This window comes from Mytilus edulis, chromosome 9 (genome assembly GCF_963676685.1).
Source record: "Mytilus edulis chromosome 9, xbMytEdul2.2, whole genome shotgun sequence".
Classification (NCBI taxonomy): domain Eukaryota; kingdom Metazoa; phylum Mollusca; class Bivalvia; order Mytilida; family Mytilidae; genus Mytilus; species Mytilus edulis.
The window spans coordinates 26,642,476-26,663,697 of record NC_092352.1 but is presented as its reverse complement, the minus strand read 5'-3'; the positions used below and the strand labels follow the sequence as shown (position 1 = coordinate 26,663,697).

Below are 21,222 nucleotides of genomic sequence, written 5' to 3'. Positions count from 1 at the left end.
TGAAGTCACGATTTAATACTTAGATATGTAATAAAACCCTCCAAAGTAGCATAACCATGAAATGAGATCCATGACTGTGTATTGAAATGAATGTCTTTTTATCTGGTCATTTTAAACCTTTAATGGTCAGCTGTACATTTAAAAGGTGTAGCAGCCTGTTGATCCAGGTGTCAGACTTTTCATCCAGGGGGATGTCATTTGAATGGTCAAGTATCACTTCATACGAAAATCTGAAATTCAATCACTTTTAATTGTGATAGCACTCCTGGTGGTGACCGACCGAACATTTAAGAAATAATCATTCTGTTGTCGCAAGTCTCCTGTGAAAATCAACAAAAAAGTGTGAATGTGTTTGACCAGCATTAATAATAGAACATTTCTTCATTTGAATATGTCATATTAAACTCAATTCAGCTATTTAAATGAGACAAATCTGGCAGTTTTTCCTATAACATTATACATTGGATTCATTAATTTTTTGGGATACCAATTTTCCCCAGAAATATTAACTGTATTTTTGTGGATATTCAATGATTTATGGTTTTGAAAAGTGTGCATACAAGCGTATTAAAAATTTGTACTTCATTGAGTGTTTGAATTCGTGGTTTATATCCATCCACGAAATCCACTAAAATTGGTATCCCACGAATAATAATGAATCCACAGTATTTGTGCTTGTCTTTATTACCGCAATTCAAATCCCATTAAACCTATATATTTTTGTCATTACCCATAAAAAAATGTCTCTTGTATTGTAGGTTATTTTTACGCAGTACCAGTATAGTGACCAGTCATCACTACCGCCAGATGCATTGCGTAAAGCACTGGCTGAAACATTCATGAACAAACAACGATTTCAGCTTGGTCATATGGATGATGCAGCCGAATGCTTTGTAAGTTATGACAAAACATTTTAGTTTTAAAATTGAATCATTGCAATTGAAGACCATGCTGTGTCTGTAATATTCAATAGTTTTAATAGTCATATTGTTAGCAATTGAAACAGAAGGCCATGTGTTATTTGCTTGTCAATATTTGACTTTAGTATTTTCTAATATTCAGAATGAATACAATTCAATAAAATCATTTAGCTCTATTGAAAAACAGTTCTCAAGTTTCTAAGCTTTAGTATCTCACAGGAAAAGAACAGATCATTAATACTGTATTAATATAGGTACATTTCATCGATTCATATGCTGTTTATATAATATTAATGAAAAATTAAAAAATTGCTTTATTCATAGTATTTTATAAAAATGACTTTTGATCGTCTTTCAGGAGAACATTTTACGAAGAATCCATTTCCACGTTGCTAATGCCTATCATGAGGATTCATGTTCAGCCCCTCATTGTTTACCACACCAGAAGTTTGCCATGACTGTATTTGATCAGGTAATTCATTTCCTTTCCATAATTAAAATCTAGGTTTGGTCACACCTGACTCAGGTAAACATTATTGATTATGGTCAGACAATTATTGAAACAGGTCATTAGTGCTAACTGAAATCAATGGACTAAAATGCAAATGGTCTGACTTAATAGAAAAAGAATTGGAATATTATTCCATTGTATCAAGTTAATTGCTATAATATCAAACAATTTGTTTGCCAATTGTGATAAGAAGTTTTTGCACAAGGCCTTCAGATTCTGAATCAATTACGAATTGAATCCAAGCATAAAATTACTCATTTTACCTGCATAGCAAAATTAATTTCAACATCCTTGAATTTTTAACACATAAATAAATTCTAAATTAAATTTATTAGACTTTGTGTTGCTTTTAATCTGAGTTATAATATTTAATTAATTCTTTGACAGCTTGTTTGTATCTGCGGAGCCAGTTCTGATCCTTTGACCTTCCATGAACTTGTCCATTACATCTCAACGACCTCACTTTTGTAAGTATAACATGGAGAACTTTATCCTTAACATCAAAAAGAGTGAAATAAATGGAAAACTTAAAAAGGTGCCAAAAATAGAAAGAACTATAAGTTTTATTAAAACTACAAAGGGGACTAAAGTAAAGTTATACAATTGTATGCATACAGTTGTGTGGTAGTATATTCTTAATCTTTTATGTACAATTATTCGAATGTAATAAAATATTGTATTATCCGCATGTAAGAACTTGTGAGAATAGATCTACTTTACATGAATGCAGTTTGCATTTTGCATGATGAAAATTCTTAATATATTCTGATATTTTGTTTTCTATAAGCTTAATGCAAAAAGAAGGTGGGAGACTTTGTTTATATACATATATATGTATATGTACTTGAGTATTACAAAATTCATTCCAACAAAAAAAAAGTTTTGATAAGCAAGTAGCTTGTTTGACAAGATAGTTGAATTTGACATCCCTTTTATCAATAAGTTCCAAATAATGTTGCCATATTTAACTGTAGACAGAAAATAAGTCACATTTAGACAAATACAGTTTGACATGATCAGTATGACATGATAAAGTCGAGAGTGATTTTAACTTTCCCCGTGACAATAATCAGTGATGGATAGTTTTAATTTCATGAACAGAAAGGCTAACAAAAGATAAATAATTCTCTATGGACTTATAAGTAGATGAGTTGACTTTACTAATGATACCGTTACAGTACAAATCGGTACTTGTCTGCAGGATAGCTCAAGGTACCAATACATTATCTGACGATCACAGTTCTTATGATGATATATTGTGACTCATCTTATTTCAGACTTTTTATAAAACTTTAATTTGAGCGGCAAGGTCTTTGAATCTTTTTTAGCCATTATCAGACATTAATCTTTTTTATCAGGGCCTTTGTTAATTTCTCCTTTTTTTGTTATTGATTGAGGTTTACCGACTTTCCTATTGATAAGCCACTGTTGTTGTCCTCCTCACCGGAAATAGATTTCCACTTTGTCACTTGCATAATATTTATAAGTGTCTTTACCTGAAATCTGCAGGTATGAACTAATAAGGCACCATAGGGAGATTTTACCTGAAATTTGCAGGTATAAACTATTTAAGGCACCTTTGGGATCTTTACCTGAAGCAAGCAAGTATAAACTAATAAGGCACCATATGGAGATTTTACCTGAAAACTTCAGGTATAAACAAATAAGGCACCTTAGGGAGATTTTACCTGAAATCAGCAGGTATAAACTTGAAGCATCCACAAGGAGATTTATTGTCAAAATAATTACATATATCTATTACACAAACTATAAATATAAATAAGTTTGCATTGTTAATAGAATATGCAGTGTTGTTATAATTCATTGTTTATTTTTGAACTTCCACCTATTTAAACATTTATCATTTCAGAACCCATTGTCGTTCAATGCAAGAGACAGGAGATGTACTTCATCCAGATCGGTTTGGATTATTGTTACGAAATGCTGGCACAGCGGGAGATATTAGAGATTGCCCTGTAAGCAAATAAACATCTTAAACTATTGCCTTCATACTATGGACTTCTTGATTAAGATATTAAGAATTTTTAAAAATGTATTTAATTTTGATTTTAATGAAGATAATGGTGCATTGAACCACACCTAAAAGATTTAGAAAGTATGATTTCATTTATCAAACAGAACATTGTAATTTATTGTTTATTAAAATTATTTCCAATTTACAGGGGAACTGTGGTAAAAGAGTACAAATAAGGAGAACTTTATTGAACACTCCAGATGTTGTCAGTATTGGTCTTGTTTGGGATTCAGACAGACCTGATGAGAAACTTATCCGTGAAGTAGCTAAAAGCATTGGTACAACTATTTTGCTTCAGGATGTATGTATTCTAGTATTTTTATTTTGCTTTTTAATTATTTATTTTTTTAAAACCTCGATAGGCATATTTAACAAATTAAATATTAGAAAATATCTTTTACATGTAGATAAATAATTTTAAACTGGAAATTTGAAGACAGTTATTAACTTTCACTTTATTTTGAATTTTACACTTGGATGTCAGATTTCTATCTTTCAAAACAAAATATCAAGACTTAATTATTTTCTTTCAGATGTTCCATTCTGTTGTATGTAAAGATGCTACCAAACTTCCTAAACTGCAGTTGTCTGCCTTAGTTTGTTACTATGGTAAACATTACTCCACAATTGTATACCATACCAAGTTAAATGTGTGGATTTATTTTGATGATGCCACTGTAACTGAGGTAAATTTACTAATTGAATACCTATATTGCTTTTTTGTAAGAATCTTGTTTATAAATTCCCACCATTGTGATTGAAAATATGATTGCCAAAAATAAAACTTGATAATAAACATATGTTAACATTAGTTGGTTCTATTAGATACAACAATTATTATATTATGCAGAGTATGTACTATTTATATATGTGGTATATTTTGCTTTAAATACATAGGGGACATTTGTAATTGGGCTGTTATGTAGCTTAGATTATTAAACATTTACTTTAGCAGTTTTCATGAATATTTATACTTATCACAACTTGTTCCCATAAGCCTTTTTTCCAGTTTTAATTTCAAAATGTGAGAGTATTTTATTAATGAATTCCAAAACTTGTCAGATTTCCAAAGTTTTTGTATGACATCGGGCAAGCACTGGACACTGTCCTGTAGTGGCCATATAATCTGAATTTAATCCATTTACACTCTAAACAATATTTTCATGACTTTGACTACTTAAACGCGTGACTTAAAAGAATGAATTGTGTATATAACATGGACATTGTCCTGAAGTGACTATATAATCTAGATAAACATCTCTCAGTTGATTTCAACATATTTTTATTTTTCGTTCATTTTCATTCACCAGTGGTTAAATTGAATGAAAAGTTTTTAAGTGATTTTAATGTACAAAATTGATATGATAATTGCTTGTGGCTACAAGTAATAATTTAAATACATTTTTATAGTAATTCAATTATAACCAAAATCATATTTTAATGACTGTCTTTTTAAAAGTTTATATACATATCTGTAATCAATCCATGCATGATCCACTCCTACATAAGTAAAAAGGTCACATACTTGTGGTGTTATGTTTACATTGTTTGTCATGGTGACTGATTTTATTGTTTTATTGGAAATTTCAGATTGGTCCAAGATGGGAAAATGTGGTTGACAAATGTTCTAAAGGAAGATTTCAACCCTTATTGTTACTCTATTCCAATCACAACGCTAGTCCAATAGCTACAGAAACAGCTCCAAAGAAAAGAGTTATGGCCCCTGGTTATGCTACAACGCCTTCAAAAGGTCAGTTACGTCTTATTTGCAACTTAACAAGAAGTAACAGATATTATCTTGTCTATCGGACTGGGTAGAATTTCATAAGTTCGTAGCGTGTCAGTAAATTCTTAAGCATAATTTTGAAGCATAACTCATAACTGTCATGTAAAGCTGAAATGATACTATTGTCTAACAATATTTAAAAAATATTTTGTCTTTTGTTTAAAAGTGATCATTATCATATTTAGATTGCCTATTGTAATACAGTGTTTACAATGTACTCCTGGACTTGACCTCCGCATGTTGAGGCTAATAATCATGACTATTGAATACTTGTATATGTCTTTTCTAGAAAGGAAATTGTACAATGGGTTTCCATAATATATTTTTGGCACAGAACAATCAAATTATGTGGGCATATTTTCAAAATTTATAATTGGCTTAACTGGTAAAAACACATAATTCCTTCATTCATAATTGGATTATAGAATTAACACTTTAAGATTTGTCATGAAGTTAAAATTAACATTAGGTCATCAGTTCCTGGGTTTGCAGTATGCACTAAAGTAACACTGAATGCAAATTTAAATTGATTAGACTTTAAACTTCACAATTCTGTACCCCATATGTTTTCTCTACATCATCAAACACCTATTGGAGTTCTTTACTTTATTTTGTCACTACTTTGATGTCCTATGGGACAGATGTTGCTTCTTAAAAACTCATGTAAAAATAGTGTTCTGTTCCAGAACTTGATATGACTGTCAAAATTGACACTGGAAGATCATAAACAACAGAGGATGTCAAGAAAAAAAGATTTTGGTTAAAATTGTAGTTTTGTAGGTTCAAAGTTGTAATTCGATAAGGTTTTTGAGATAACTAGAGGTATCAGATTTCATGTACTGAACAAAGACAAATTTGTGATGACACACCATAGAAATTCGTGACAAGATTAGTACATGCTTCAGGGACCTTGATACATTTCTCAAAATTTTGACATTTATTTTGATAAATTTTTCATGATTGAATTATATTTACTTTTATGGTCTTTTTTGTTCACTTAAGCTTTTAAAGCAACTGAAAAATAAAACTAGAAGTGTCATTTGTAGGTCATATAAAATGCATGGTAAATAAAAGTTTTTAATTTGTACTTTTGGTATCCAAAACTTTTTGTATAGATATGACCATGAGGAAAACAATTAGTCATAGCTAAAGCAAAAGTTGATGACTATACATTAGGTATTAGTAGGTACATTTTTACGTTAAAACAATAAAGGTATTATTCATGCAAACAAAAAGGTGAAAAAGGTATTGATTACCTGATCTTAGTCAGGTGTTAAAAATCATCAGTCAATACAAAACAAAACAAACAACAATAAATCATGATTTTATGTCTTTATGACAAATCTGTTACTCGATAGGAAACATTGTTTCCCTAATATAACAAGTAAGATGGTCTCTTATGTGGCTTTTCAATAGCCTATTCATGCTTTTAAGTATCCATACAATATACATGCATGTGGTTTGAGGGATGGCTACATGAGATAAAAAGCTTTATGTTGTCATTGTCTTTTATAAATAGGTGTCCAAGAAAAGAAAAGACAAGAAAATGATGGACATAAACCATCCAGAAGATCTTTGACTCCTAATCCTGATAAAATTGAAATCAGCCAATCAAACGGAAGGAGAGCAATAACTCCAGGTCCAGATGAATTATCACCTGGTCTTAATGGACCCCAAAAAATGAACATTGATCACCATCGTCAGTCAAGCTTTTTAATAGCTGTCACTGGCAAGACAGATAAAAGCAGGCAGTACTCTTCAGAGTATGCTGTACCTAAAGGAATCAATCCAATCAAACAATCTGTCCCAGGGGGAGGACAATCTGACATGTCACAAAGGCAGGGGATGCTTAAACATTGTTTTTATGAACCTTCCAATGCTGAAAAGCAACAATTCCAACAGAAATCTAATCAAGATGCTGTAGATGGCTACGATTACACCTTATCATCTGGTGACCAGTATAGACGGCCAGCAATCACAGCACCCAAACCAAACAATCTTCCAATACAAGTTAACTTTGCTCGAGTAAATGACTGTCAGAGAAAAGAAAGCTTCAAGAAAGGAAAAGATAAAGTGAGAGCTGATGTCATTAGAAGTTTGGATCCTTCACGAAGGGAATCTCAGTCTTCCGATTCTGATTCACCCCAAACTCCACCACTTCTTCCACCACAGCTTCCTCCTAAAATCAGTAGAAGTCAGTCTTGTCACAACTATGATCTTGAATCAAGTCCAGCTAATGTGTCTGCAGATAATATTGACATACGACAGCATGTGGTCATGAAACCTAGACCAAGCAATTCACATGCGTATGAAAACCTAGAAAATTCTTCACATACACCTGTGCAATCAGGACTTGCTACACTTCCACGAAACAAAAAATCTAATTCTTCTGTGCAATCTCAAAATCAGCATTCTCGTCAAAATTCATTGAAGAGTAATGATGGCTATCCTCCACACAATCGTCCAACATCAGGACAAGACATGAACAATATGTATCATACAGTTGGGTATTCACAGCAGGTATCACATAGTAGGGAAAGTTCTAGTAATACTATTGTGCCTGATGATGTACACTCCAGACAAAATTCATTAGCCAGTCAGATTTCCGATAATTCACAACATTCATTGTCATCATGGCAACAGGGCAGCAATAACCAATCAGTGTCTCAATATAGAAATCAACCATCTGTTTCATCCAATCAGAGGCTTCCTGAGGATAAACCACCAAAACCTGCAAAACCAGAGAAAAAAATTAATACTGTTGCAGCACAGAAAAAGAAGAGTATGAATAGTAAAGGACAACAGCCTCCCCCATTACCTGAGAAAAAGGGTAGTCAACTGTGCAATGTTTCCCCAAATCATGATCAGGGTTATATCAACCGAAAAACGGTTGAGAATATTTTATCTTATCAGAAATTATCAAGTTTATCGCGACAAGGATCAACCAATAGTAACATGAGCTGTGCAAGCATATCAAGTAATGCAAGTACAACTAGCAATACTAGTTTTGAATCAGATAATTGTAGCTTAAGTTCAAAAGAAGGAAACATTCCTTTCGACAGATTGTCTTTGGATTCACGGCAAGATTCAGGGTATAGTGGCAGTGACAGAAATAGTTCCAGTTCAACAGGCAGCACTACATTAGATCCTTACACGCAATACTTCCTCAGTAAAAGTATGATTCCTCCTAAAACATTCAATCAGCAAGCTGTGGCAGAAAATATAAAGAAATTTATCGATCCTGGCTTTTGTGAGAACCAACGCTTTGATCAGAAGTACACTGTTGGGTACCAAACAAACAGTTTCCATGGAAACCAGCAACAGCAGAATCAGCATTATCAGAGAGGATATGAACAGTCTGGTGACAGAAAACAGTTGTATGATCCTGCCATTGTAAAGTCACATCAGTCAAAAGGTTAGAGTTTATATTATTTAGCTTGGTTAGAGGTTATATTATTCAGCTTGGTTAGAGGTTATTTTATTCAGCTTATGAATTGAAATTTGCTTCTATTGAGTCTCATAATTTTAACTATAGGTACTCAATTTCTGAAAATATAAACGACACATTTTAAAATAAATAACTACTGAGGGTACTCTGAAATTTGAGTGAAAATTTGATAGAAATCAAAACAATTTCTTCTTTATGAACATGCTTTTAAAATTAACCTATAATAGAAACACACCCTATAATTTTATTTAAAATCCTGACTGTAATTAGCCATGTTATGGAAATAAATCTATCATAACCAATAATTTACATGTATAGAATTATAATTTATGATGATAATTATTAAAAAACCAGCTGGCGTTGGCATTGTGCCATTGACAGACCACAAATTAATTGATCAAAATGATCTACATTTATTGTATGTATTTTAACTGTCATTTGATAAGTGGTGTATACCTTATAAATTATAGAACGGTATAATTTAAATACTATTAAATAGAAACAAACCAGGTCTTTTAATTGCGTCTAAAGCTTCCTTGGTCATCGATAGTATAATACGTCTTAAGCCTTTCGTATTATGTGTAGGTTGTATATTTCCAAAGGTGTCTTTGTCAAAAAGTGTTCATTGAAAAAAGTTGTTTGGTTATAAAAAGATTAGTCAATAAGAAGATTATATGAAGGAGTGTATAGGGCAACACATGTACCGTAATAAAAACTTTTAATCAAAGACTATTATAGTAAGAGAGCTATATTAAGATGATCATAACTGATAAAGTAGTACATTTTTATTGACAATATTAAATATTTATTGATCATGATATATATATTAGGTCAATGGAACTGTTTCAATCTTTCTCCTTAATTTTGATAAAGGGAAATAACCTTCTTTTTTTAGATACCATGGGATATCCTATGCACCAAAATTTGGATCCTAATAACCAAGAACGTAATCCAAAAAACTGTGATAACCAGATGTTCATACAGAGCGGACCACCTGGTTATGATGAAGGTAATATAAAACACTATTTTGATATACGACCCAGTCATCTTGTGATGAAGAACAGCAATAAAAGTGCTGTTTTTTTTATTTTGTGCATGAAGTGATTTTGTTTCCTGAAATTACACACTTATATGATTTGTTTCCATTAACAAAATTACATGTTTGATTAATACACTGGATGCTAACTAAAACTTTGATATCAAACAATACTATTGTACCTGCAAGCTTTTTCATTATTCATAAATGATTTTAAACATTAAATATATATACATTACTCATTTAAAAACAATGTTGCATCTGAAGTAAACTTTTCATCTTCTCGTTTCAGTGGTTTCTTTTAACATTGAAGAATTTGCATCTCTGTGCCACAAGTCTGAGGACCTCATGGATCAATGTATGTTGTATGAGACTGATAGTAATTGTCACCAGGCCATACAATTATGTAACTCGGCCATTGATTGTCTGAAACAAGCCATGAAGATGACCAATATTACCCACCAGTCCTTTCAATTTGCACAAATGAAACACAATTCTTGTATTCTGAAGCTACGCAGCCTGCAGAAGAAAAATATGTTTCGACAAGAATCCAATTCATCGACGAACAGCTCTGACAGCGCTAGATCTTCCCCATGTGGTTTACCCAACAGGTAAGGAGAGACAAATAGAATAATTAATTAATTTAAAAACTAAAAACATTCAAAGGTTTCTTGTCAAAAACCTGTTATGAAAATTACATCAATTGCATATAAATGTCACACTTGTCAATGAAAATACCTACTTAACAAAAACAAGGCACGGAAACAGAAAAAAAAACATTAGAGTGACATGGAGGCTATTAAAATTCATGTACATATAATTATTTTAATTGGTTTTAAAACTGCTTTACACAAAAATTTCTTATATTTCAGTTCATCAAACATTCAATACCCTCCACAACAAAGTTCACAAAATGTTGTTCACTCAAGATCAAGTTCTAGAGATTCAATTGACAGTGTGATTGAAAATAAAAACTATCGAAAAGACAAAGTCATCAATGAAATTGATGGTCAAAAGATGATACATTCTAATTCTAGTCATAGTTTAAATGAAAGGACTTGTAGTAGTAATGTCGATACTAGCAATGTTGATATGTATGCTACATTACCCAGAAAGGGTAGACAACTCGCCATGAAGAATCAAAATAGTCAGAACACCGAACTGTTCAAAAACTGTTTAAATCGACAACAAAGAACTAATTCTCCAAGTCTTCATCAACCCTCATCAAGGTCAAGTACACCATCATCGGAATGTCGTGATTCAGACTCCAGTAGTCAAGCATCAGATCAGTATCGTATGCAGATTCCATCTCATCAACAAGTTAAAATGAACAAAGCAGAAATCAGGCAATTACCACATAACAGCATGGTTCAGCGCCAAGGAAACCAGCAGTCTAACGGAGGAATGGTATCCCAGAATCAACAACACGGGAAACCGTTACCTGAGGTTTGTAGAACTAGGATAACACCAGCGTTATCTGCCAAGTCACAACCAATTGTGCCGCCCAAACCAGGAATAGTTGTTGAGCCTTCGTCTGGAGGTCAACCAACCAACCAAGGGCAAGGCATGATGGGAAAAGTGGAAAACACATCATCACCATCTGCTGTTACATGTAATAAAATTAAAAAGTCCTGCAGCGTGATGAGACATGCCAGTTTTGCTGGTCTAAGTAGTAGTGGCAATAGTGGTGTGAATGCTGCTGCCACGCTAGATCGTTATGCTTGTCAACAAAACCAGACAATAGCTAGCTCATATATACAGTCTAATATATCAGGTACTAATCTGCCCCCTTCTTCAGTACAAACAGTTGGTCTGCAAAAAAATATTTTTATACTCATTTTGTTTGTAATCAGAAGATCATCTGGGTAATGGTAACTAACTTTTTTATCAGATAAAAATTTCACAGGGCTACTAAAATTTGTTACCTTAAGAAATGAAATTTAGAATTTTAAATTGGGTTTGTAACCAACTGTTGGTATCTATTTTATTTTTAATTCCTTTTCAATACCTTCAATTGGTTAAGTTATAGTTAAGACATGTCAGATATGATATTTTTTTTAATCAGATAAATATAATTATACTTTTCATCATTTCTTCCGTATTCATTAATGCTAGAGCTTTTGTGCTTGCTACTTAAAAAGATACTTCACACATAAACACCTACTAATTTGTCATTGCTACTTCAGAATGAGGATATTTCTTAATCATTTTTATAACAACCTCTAACAAATAAGTAAGGGTTAAAATGAAGGCGAAAAAAGATAACGTTTTGAATTAATAATTATCTTTTTCTGTAAAAATCAATGTTCAAATAATACTTTGATTTCAAAATTGAGATTAGGTAAAGTTCTTTTTAGGCCAGAGTTTTTGTTCTATAGTTATCTGTTTTTTAATTTCAAAAGGCTTTCCATAAAGTGTGCACAAACTTGTTAGAACTGTTCAATTTAGCTAGCTTCCTAATCGGTTTTACCATAATTCTTTATCCAAAGCACTCAATACAAATCTTTTGTTGCAGTATAATTTTGAAGGTCATTAAATCATGTCGACATTATGTATTTTGGACCTAGTAAATTATTTAATTTTCTAATCAACAGAGTGTAGTATGACTTAGCATGTTGGAAATTTCTTAAGAAAATAATTTAGTGGGGGTAAATCTCTACTTCTTTTTCATTTTAGATTTAAATGTTCTAATCACTTTTGATCGTAGTTTAAAATAAATATTTTTGCAATGGATGATAACCCATCATTTTAATAACATCGTGTATATATACTGTCCTGGGGACGGTTTTAAAAGATCTTTACAGATGAGTAACTTCACTGTACAAACAAACGACAATGTATTCATCTCATGACCTCATTTCCACATAGAAAAAATATTTACCTTTAAGTCGGCAAACTTTATACTTACCTGTATATAATATTCTTTTTTGTATTTATCCCTCACTAAAAAAAATTATTTATAAATTTACATATTTACATAAATTCAAGTTCTTATATGTAAAAAGGGGAATCAAAAATAGATCATGTAGGAATAAAACTAATAAATACGAAAATTTGAATGTTTTTTTTTAAGCAGTAAAAGTCAATACCATAAGGAAATTTTTTTCATGAAAATAATTTAAGCAGTAAATGTGATTTCCCCTTCCAATTTTTTTTTTAATAAAAATAATTTAACCAGTAAAAGTGATTACCCTTCAGAATTTTGTTTTAATAAAATTATTTTAAAAGTAAAAGTGAATACCTTAATATATAATCTAATTTGGTTTTGCTTTATGTAACTATGATATGTCTAGTTATATTTCCTAACATTGTTTTTATTTTCTCCCTAACCAAGATAACTCTAGAGGATGTACTAACACACTTGTAAGTATCCAGTTTATGAGTTACTTCCCCTTTTTTACAATTTTTGGTCCAGCTTTGTCCACTACTTGATGTTGTGATTTTTTAGGGTTTGGGATTTGTGTTGCTTTCGGGAATGACAGGCTGGTGAAGGGGAAATAAATATTTGAAGTCACATTTAAGTTTTAGCACTTTTGTACAATTTTTTAAAATATGTAAATTCATGCAGTAGCTGAAAGTTCAACACGCAAATTGAATAATGTCAGAAAAGGTAAACATGTTTGTGAAATAAGCAAAAATGTTTCAAATATGATTTGCTAAATGACGTGATAAATTTTTGAAAGATTTGTATACCTTTTGATAAGTAATAAAATATCCATTAGATCTAAGAGGGAAACGACCCACAGGTGTTCGACCTTGATCATCGTCCCTTTGAACTTATGGTAAAAACGTAAAATAGCAGAACCTTCAAAATTAAAGGGTTATAAAATATAAAAGAGAAAATTATTTCCGAAGATATAAATAATATTTATATGATAAATAATTAATCTACTATTGTATGTGCAGTAATGAAGTTGGACTGGGAACTAAAATTTGATTTCTTTTAAATAATTGGATAATTATATAATAAAGATATAAACTTTTCTTTTTGAATCTTGTAAATCTAGAGTTAAATAACCAGATATTTTCTTTATTGATTCCTAACTCTAACCACAAACAAACGGGTTTTTTTTCTCCAATGTTACAGTATACTTTTCTTTTGACAAAGTAAAATCTCTTTTTCTTGTAAATAAACTTTTTTAATGTGTAAAATGAAACTACAAACTTGTAGTAGGAAAACAAACTTCTTTTTACCGTGACTTATAACCTCTTGTTAATTTTAAAACTGGCTGACGCCATAAAACATATAAACGTTTTTGTTCTCACAATAGATCGATTGTCTGACGTAATACTGCATCTGTAATTTGAGACTTTATCAATAGTCTGGGATGTCGCACCATTTTGCAAATAAATAAACACATAAATCTATTCTTCTTTGGTTCAAATGCATATGTATTAAATATAGTATTGCGAATGGCAGGTAATGCTTCAGTTCCTGCAATTGGTTAAAAAGCATTAAAAAGATTAATTACAAAATTGTAATTTGCAGTCTCAAAATAAGTAAATCTGAAACCATTTACCATGACCTATAGATGCTTTTGAAATTAAAAGGACATATTTAGTTTACTCAGGTAATAGTTGGTTAGGTTTTTCAAAATTGCATTGTCATCATCATATTACTTAATCTCTTAGTGTGTTACTAGTAAATAAATAATTTAAATAAATAAATATAAATATTAGAATTAAGACGGAGAGCGAAAGCTGCTTCGTCATCCAGTAAGATTTAGTGGTAGCTGCTGATGGCTGACAATTAAACAGAACTTGTTAGGTATAAAATGATCATTACATCAGTGTCTCTGTTGAAAGAAATTTTAATGACAAAAAAAAAATAAAATAATGCAAAGTCATTTCTATTTTAATTGTAGATTTCTTTGTCTTAAGGCTGCATTCACATAGATTGCTACTCCCAATGATTTAAATCAGTCATGCATTGATTAAGATCAAAGAATTAAAAAAAAGAAAGGACTTTTTTATTATCAATTAAAATAAAAGTAACAGTTGACTTATTTGGTCTGATGAAAAATCTATAATATGAACATTTTGATGTATCATCAAACCTTTAATGATACATTATGCTACATGCAATTTTCTTAGAGTGATTTTTCTGCTTCAGTTATGTAAGAAAGATTTCCAACTCTTAAGGTTTTGAAATAATACTTCAGATAAGATAAATGAGTGGATATTTTGTGTGGATGTGAAATCATATTCAATAAAATTCTGTTGTTTGTAAAACATTATGGTTCTAAACTTAACCATTATATATTAAAACAATATTTTGTGTATTCCTTGAAATTTTGTAAAAAATGTATTTTTCCTCAGAAATAAAAGCAATAAATGTGAACTTTTCAGATTCATTGCACAAGGTCAATACATATCTATGTACAAATAATATACATCAACTACTAAAACCATACCATTCCATATAATGTAATCATCATCTCACATCATTTTACTGCATTCTGGTTTTAGGACCTACTGTATACATGTATATATGAGCACAGCATATTGTTTGTATGTTGGCAAGGGGTTATCTCCCTTCACATTTGTCACAGCAGAGGGTGATGGTATCAGTGTTTGGCAGTAGTGCCTAGAGCTTCAATCTTTTTTGTCTTTATATGTTTCATAACAATTATTTAATATAATTAACATTTTCTATTTTGATATTTCTTAGATGTCATTTTATTTTCTACCTTATCATTTGTTAATAAACAATGATTTAGTCATTCACTAATGTTCAAGATTTTATATGGACTAATTTCCCACTTTGCTAACAGTAACTTGTGATTTAAGAAATTAAAAATCATTAATTTGTACATTCTTCTGTTCATTTTCAATTTATTTTGAATAACTGCAATTTGTTCAAATTATCATAAGTTAATGGAAAATAATCCTTATTTCAGAAATCGATGGAATTACCATTACAGCAGTTTAACCAACGTGTTCAAAACTTGCCAGAACAAAAGTCAGACAATGAGGATGTTCGTCCAAGTGTAAAGGCACTGGCGTCACGCTTTGATAGATCTGGTCGGGGAAAGGCAAAAGCCAATAAACAACTGCCACCGATGAACTCAAATCTGGACAATAGACACAGAAGTAAATCAGAATCAGACTTTCTAAGAATGGATTCAAAACCAAAATCGGTTTTATCGAAAAGAAAGAAATGTAAAGCAAGTCGGCCAAGGAAATCTGTGACATTTTCAGAAAATATTGCCATGGTTTCTGCCGCAGATTTATATGCAACAGACACTGATATGTGTTCAGGGTATGTGAGTGATTCAGATGAAAAATATAAATATCAGCGCGGTGCTTATTCAGACAATGAATTGGAGGATGATGACTCGAACTCAACCGAGTCTCCGGCAGATATACATCCTGGTCAGAGCTGTTGTTGTCTCTGTAATAAACATGGTTGTGCAGAAGGATCTCAATTTTGTGCAAAATGTCAGTTATATATGAGTCGGTTTCAACCAAGTGAATGCTGACATGACAATGTTGGTGTCATCAAATCAGCATTCTTTTAACTATGAAATATTTAATGAGTGACTAGAAATAAAATAGACATTTATTTTTGTTATTGGATATTGTAAATAAAAGTAATTTTATTTATTAATTCTACAAATGTGAAAGTAGAATTTTCAAGTAATATTTTGTTTCTTGAAGGCAGCTTTGCTCATAGTGCTAATTTCACCTTCTATGTACATTGAATTCAAGCAATAGATGTTTTATCTACTGTTTTTGGTAGAATTTTTCCTTTTTTTACTGCTGATAAATGTTTTTCTCTTCTTTTTGTTTTAGATATATTATTTTAGAGAGATTTTAAACAAAATTATTTTATTTTATTATATTTTATCTATGAAAAAATCAAGAAACACAGTTCAGCACTTAATGTGAACATGTTTCTAATTTATTTATGTTTCTGTGATAAATCAAGGTTTTTTTTCGGCATTAGAAGTTTGAAACAAATTATTTTTTAATTATAAATTTTTATAAATTATCATTGTAGTTTAGAATATTTTTTGTAACAGTTCTTTTTAATTCAATAATGATATAATTTCATTCGCCATTTCGGTTATCATTATCCAAGCTAAATACTGCCAGATAAGTACCATTTTTGTTGTTGTTTATTGTTTTGGATAATGTCAAATTTTTATGAGATGAAAATATTTTCATAGATTTTTATTGGCTGTCTCAATTTGTGTTGAATATTAAAGGGAGATAATCCCCATAAACTTACATAACATTTAGATCTAGTCAAACATTTCCTTATTTGTATATTTTAGGTATATTGCTGTAAAAAGGTAAATTTGGTATATAGATAATGGGATAAAGATTCCCATCCAAACAATGTTGTCTTTTTCACTTTCGTTTCGAATTTCCTCTTTAGTATTTCGGTTTCTTGGAAAGACAACTTATGAATTTAATAAAAAAGAATATGCAAATTAACTTAAGAAATATTTACTTAACACTTGTTTTGTAGTTTTAGGATGGATTCCGTCCATTTTGGGAAAAAAATAGTGGTATAGAGAATATTCAATGTTTTTTCAAATGTAAAAAATAAATATTTGAATTTCCTTTGGATTAAAATAAAGGTCATTGAAGGTCATTTTCATGGAAACATTCCAAGAATAATTTTGGACACAACTTTCAAAAATGTACATTTTATATGTGTAACTCTACTTTTTAGGAATTTTTAATAAGACGTTGATAGAATTTTTATTTTTTCATGCATTTAATGTTGTTAAAAATCATGCATTTTTTTATAAAGTTGTTTTAAATTGTTAAGGTTGTGAATTTGTTAACATGTTTTATGAAACTGCCAGTTTTTCATTTGTTACCCAATTGTGATCTCATTTTAAAAGAAATTTAAAACAAGAAATGTAAATGTTATTGATTTGTATATATAGATAGTAGACCTAGATAATCATGGTTATAAAAAACATATTCTATGTTAACATTGTTCCATTGAATACAGAGTTAAACTCTTAATCATAAATAAAATACATATCATTTGTATCAAAAATAAACAAATAATGAAATTTTCTTGTCCTATTTCATCTTTAACACAAAAAATAGAGTAAAATGTTTCAACATATGCATAGCAAACAGAAAAAGACCCAAGGGAAAATTCATCCTAGAAGATTTGAATAATTACACATATCCAAAGTCATGAGCCTGTAGTTGTCATTGGTTAAAGTCTGCCTCATTTGTTTTTTGTTTGTTAAATTAGTATAAATCAGACTGTTGGGTTTCTCTTTTGAATTATTTAAAGTTTTGTCAAGTCTGAGCTATATATGGTGATGGGCCTTTTTCTCATAGTTAAAAGCTGGTACAGTGCCCTATGGTTGTAAACAGCCAAAAAAAAGAGATATGGGATAAATGTCAATGAGACAGCAACCTAACACCACAAAACAAAAAAAGTCACCCAGGGTAACTCTAACCTTTAATCAGACACCTTAACTGCTCCTTGTACTTTCATTTTAAAAGCAAAGACTTACTTTACAATTGGAATTCCTCAAAAACTATCTCTAGAAGTCAAAAAAATGTTAAAAAAAACATAACTGCTCTGAAATACAAAATAAAATTAAGTTGTTGCTCTGAACTCGCCTTTAAGAGAGCCACTTATGCTCCTTCCTCAAGACATTGCAAGTAATATGTCAAAGAAAAAGAGACTAATGAATCTGAATGACTTATACAATAATCATGTGTCATTGAAAGAAAAGTTGAGATTCTGTTGATTCCAGTACATGATTCCGACATTGAATGTTCAACTAAAGGGAATCAAAACAGAAGTCTATGTCAGGATTCATGCTTGGTCTATGAATTCTATAGGATAACAACATAATGTGTTCAGGTTTCATGATTGGTCAATGAATGCTTCAAGATTACAACATAATGGTTGTGTTCAGGTGTAATGCTGGTCAGTGAATGAGGCAGGATTACAACATAATGGATATGTTCAGGTTTTTAGTTGGTCTATGAACGCTGTAGGATAAAAACACAATGGTTGTGTTCAGGTTTTTGCTTGGTCTTTGAATGGTTTATGTTAACAACATAATGGTTGTACTATGTACCACGATTGGTAAACGAATGCTGCAGGATAACAACATAATGGTTGCGTTCAGATTACATGATTGGTTAACGAACTCTGCAGGAAAACAACATACTGGGGGTTGTGTTCAGATTTAGTGCTTGGTATATAAATACTGCAGGATAACAACGTAATGGTTGTGGTCAGATTACAAGATTGTTTAATGAATTCTGCAGGATTACAACATAATGGCTGTATTCAGGTTTTATGATTGGGCTATGAATGCTGCAGGATAATAACTTAATGGTAGTATTCAGGTTTTTAGTTGGTCTATGAACGCTGAAGGATAAAAACATAATGGTTGTTGTCAGGCTTCATGATTTATCCTGCAGCATAACAACGTAATGGTTGTGTTCAGATACCATGATTGGTCTATGAATGCTGCTGGATAACAACGTAATGGTTGTGTTCATGTTACATGATTGGTCTATAAATGCTACAGGATAACAACATAATGGTTGTGTTCTTGATACATGATTGGTCTATGAATGCTGCAGGTTAACAACATAATGGTTGTGTTCTTGTTACATGATTGGTCTATAAATGCTGCTGGATAACAACGTAATGGTTGTGTTCTTGTTACATGATTGGTCTATGAATGCTGCTGGATAACAACGTAATGGTTGTGTTCATGTTACATGATTGGTCTATAAATGCTACAGGATAACAACGTAATGGTTGTGTTCTTGTTACATGATTGGTCTATGAATGCTGCTGGATAACAACGTAATGGTTGTGTTCATGTTACATGATTGGTCTATAAATGCTACAGGATAACAACGTAATGGTTGTGTTCTTGTTACATGATTGGTCTATGAATGCTGCTGGATAACAACGTAATGGTTGTGTTCATGTTACATGATTGGTCTATAAATGCTACAGGATCACAACGTAATGGTTGTGTTCATGTTACATGATTGGTCTATAAATGCTACAGGATAACAACATAATGGTTGTGTTCTTGTTACATGATTGGTCTATGAATGCTGCTGGATAACAACGTAATGGTTGTGTTCATGTTACATGATTGGTCTATAAATGCTACAGGATAACAACGTAATGGTAGTGTTCATGTTACATGATTGGTCTATAAATGCTACAGGATAACAACGTAATGGTTGTGTTCTTGTTACATGATTGGTCTATGAATGCTGCAAGATAACAACGTAATAGTTGTGTTCATGTTACATGATTGGTCTGTAAATGCTGCAGGTTAACAACATAATGGTTGTGTTCTTGTTACATGATTGGTCTGTAAATGCTGCAGGTTAACAACATAATGGTTGTGTTCTTGTTACATGATTGGTCTCTAAATGCTGCAGGTTAACAACATAATGGTTGTGTTAAGATACCATGATTGGTCTATGAATGCTGCAAGATAACAACGTAATGGTTGTGTTCATGTTACATGATTGGTCTCTAAGTGCTGCAGGATAACAACATAATGGTTGCGTTCAGGTAACACGATTGGTCTATAAATGCTGCAAGATAACAAGACAATGGTTGTGCTCAGGTTTTATGGTTGGTCTATGAATGCTGCAGGATAACATGATAATGGTTGCAGTCAGGTTTTATTCTTGGTCCATGAATATTGCAGGATAACAGCATAATGGTTGTGGTCAAGTTTTATGGTTGGTCTTTAAATGCTGCAGTATAACAACATAATGGTTGTGTTCCGGTTTTATGCTTGGTCTATTAATGTAACAGGATAACAACATATTGATTGTGTTTAGATATCATGCTTGAACTAAAAAACACTGAAGGATAAAACATAGTATTGGTGTTTAGGTTTTATGATTGGTCTATTAATGCTGCGGGAGAACAATATAACGGTTGTATTCATGTTTTATGATTGACATATGAATGTTACGAGATAATAATATAATGGTTATGGTCTGTTTTCATGATTGGTCTAACGAATTCTGCAGGATAACAACATAATGGTTGTGGTCAGCTTTCATGATTGGCCTATGAATGCTGAAGGGTAACAACATAATGGTTGTGGTCAGGTTCGTGATTGCCTTTGAATGCTGAAAGATATTAACATAATGGTTGTGGTCAGGTTCGTGATTGCCTATGAATGCTGAAAGATATTAACATAATGGTTGTGGTCAGGTTCGTGATTGCCTATGAATGCTGAAAGATATTAACATAATGGTTGTGTCTAGGTTTAATGATTAGTCTAACGAATGCTGCAGGATAACAACATAATGTATGTAATTAGATTTCATCATTGGTTTATGAATACTGCATGATAACAAAATCATGGTTGTGGTCAGGTTCATGATTGGTCTATAAACGCTGCACGATAACAACAAAATGGTTGTTTTTAGATTACATGATAGGTCTATGAATACTGCAGGAAAACAACGTAATGGTTGAGTTCAGGTTTCATGAT

At 31.4% G+C, this 21,222-nt stretch overlaps 1 protein-coding gene across 3 annotated transcripts in view; it reads left to right on the top strand.

The window, feature by feature from the left end:
- The window catches only part of LOC139487947 (uncharacterized protein DDB_G0283357-like), a 32,687-nt gene extending 14,915 nt beyond the window's left edge, over positions 1 to 17,772 (top strand). Inside the window, exons 4-16 of one of the 3 annotated variants that reach the window (XM_071273203.1) lie at positions 759 to 893; positions 1,279 to 1,392; positions 1,819 to 1,898; positions 3,302 to 3,407; positions 3,615 to 3,767; positions 4,000 to 4,152; positions 5,057 to 5,216; positions 6,772 to 8,667; positions 9,596 to 9,709; positions 10,029 to 10,347; positions 10,609 to 11,510; positions 13,071 to 13,099; positions 15,637 to 17,772. In XM_071273203.1, coding sequence (XP_071129304.1) covers positions 759 to 893; positions 1,279 to 1,392; positions 1,819 to 1,898; positions 3,302 to 3,407; positions 3,615 to 3,767; positions 4,000 to 4,152; positions 5,057 to 5,216; positions 6,772 to 8,667; positions 9,596 to 9,709; positions 10,029 to 10,347; positions 10,609 to 11,510; positions 13,071 to 13,099; positions 15,637 to 16,218 — 4,743 coding nt within the window. In that variant the 3' untranslated portion in view covers positions 16,219 to 17,772. The remainder of the gene's footprint in view (positions 1 to 758; positions 894 to 1,278; positions 1,393 to 1,818; positions 1,899 to 3,301; positions 3,408 to 3,614; positions 3,768 to 3,999; positions 4,153 to 5,056; positions 5,217 to 6,771; positions 8,668 to 9,595; positions 9,710 to 10,028; positions 10,348 to 10,608; positions 11,511 to 13,070; positions 13,100 to 15,636) is intronic. The other 2 variants (XM_071273204.1, XM_071273205.1) reach the window with 2 other exon arrangements.
- Positions 17,773 to 21,222: the final 3,450 nt, after the last annotated feature.